This window comes from Leptonychotes weddellii, unplaced genomic scaffold (assembly GCF_054177405.1).
Source record: "Leptonychotes weddellii isolate Sample4059 unplaced genomic scaffold, ASM5417740v2 HiC_scaffold_33477, whole genome shotgun sequence".
Classification (NCBI taxonomy): Eukaryota; Metazoa; Chordata; class Mammalia; order Carnivora; family Phocidae; genus Leptonychotes; species Leptonychotes weddellii.
This window is the reverse complement of record NW_027933906.1, coordinates 1-1,305: the sequence shown is the minus strand read 5'-3', so window position 1 is coordinate 1,305 and position 1,305 is coordinate 1. Positions and strand designations below refer to the sequence as shown.

The 1,305-nt window shown below is 37.2% G+C and overlaps 1 protein-coding gene across 1 annotated transcript; it reads left to right on the top strand.

Moving 5' to 3' along the window:
* Positions 1–839: 839 nt before the first annotated feature.
* Positions 840–1,200, top strand: LOC145719186 (small ribosomal subunit protein eS27). Its single transcript, XM_081810696.1, has one exon. It carries the CDS (start codon positions 868–870, stop codon positions 1,120–1,122), a length of 255 nt encoding a protein of 84 aa, XP_081666822.1. The 5' UTR covers positions 840–867; the 3' UTR covers positions 1,123–1,200.
* Positions 1,201–1,305: the final 105 nt, after the last annotated feature.

Below are 1,305 nucleotides of genomic sequence, written 5' to 3'. Positions count from 1 at the left end.
CCTTCCATGCTTTTTTCAAGCCCAGCTAGTATCTTTAAAGTCATGATTCTGAACTCTAGATCCGACACCTTACTAATGTCTGTGTTGAGTAGGTCCCTGGCAGTCGGTACTACCTCTTGTTCTTTTTGTTGAGGTGATTTTTTCCATCTTGTCATTTTGTCCAGAGGAGAATAGGTGATTGAGAACAAAATGCTAACAGGGTAACAATGTCCCCAGAAAATATACTCTAAACAAATCAGGAAAGACCTGAAGCCGGGGGGAAAGAAAGGGAAAGAAAGAAAAAAAAAAAAAAGAAAAAAGAAGAAAAAGAAAAAGACAGAAAACAGAACAAAACAAAAAAAACAATATGATCAAATATGATCAGGCTGGTGCATAGATTAGTGCCACACACTAGATTTTGGGTGTATTTTGGTCTGTTAGAAGAAAGTACCTCCCAAAATTTTAAAGAAAGAAAAACTTATATATATACAAAAATAAGGGATGATATGATGAAGGGATGGAATATGACTGTAAAGATGAAAATTTAAAAAAAATTTATAAAAGAAATTGATAAGAAGTTGTTTGAAAAAAGAAAGAAGAGGAATTAAAAAAAAAAAGAGAGAGAATGTGATCAGGCAGGAGACTATAACAAAGCCATACAGTAGAGATTTAGGGTATATTTTGATCTGTTAGAAGAAACTGTATCTCAAAATTTTAAAGAGAGAACAACTTATATATATGCCAAAAATAAGGGTAAGTACTATGAAGGGATAGAATATGACTCTAAAAATGAAAAATAAAAATGTTTTTTTAAAAAAGAGATTGATAAGATGTTGGTTGAAAAAGGGAACAAGACCTTTCCGGCGGTGACGACCTCCCCACGAGAACATGCCCCTCGCGAAGGATCTCCTGCACCCGTCCCCGGAAGAGGAGAAGAGGAAGCACAAGAAGAAGCGCCTGGTGCAGAGCCCCAACTCCTACTTCATGGACGTGAAGTGCCCGGGATGCTACAAAATCACCACCGTCTTTAGCCACGCACAAACGGTAGTTCTGTGTGTCGGCTGCTCCACTGTCCTCTGCCAGCCCACAGGAGGGAAAGCAAGGCTTACAGAAGGATGCTCCTTCAGGCGGAAGCAGCACTAAAAGCACCCTGAATCAAGATGAGTGGGACACTATCCCAATAAACAGATTTTGGATAAAAAAAAAAAAAAAAAAGAAAAAGGGAACAAGAAAAATTAAAAAAAAAAGTTAAAAAAAATTAACTTTGAAAGACTAAAGAATCATGGTAAAAAAGCCATTGATTCTATGTGCAGTATTCCCGTCGCT

What these genes read in the sequence shown, in the direction of transcription:
- LOC145719186 (XM_081810696.1), top strand. Translation starts at nt 868, where the DNA reads ATGCCCCTCGCGAAGGATCTCCTGCACCCGTCCCCGGAAGAGGAGAAG.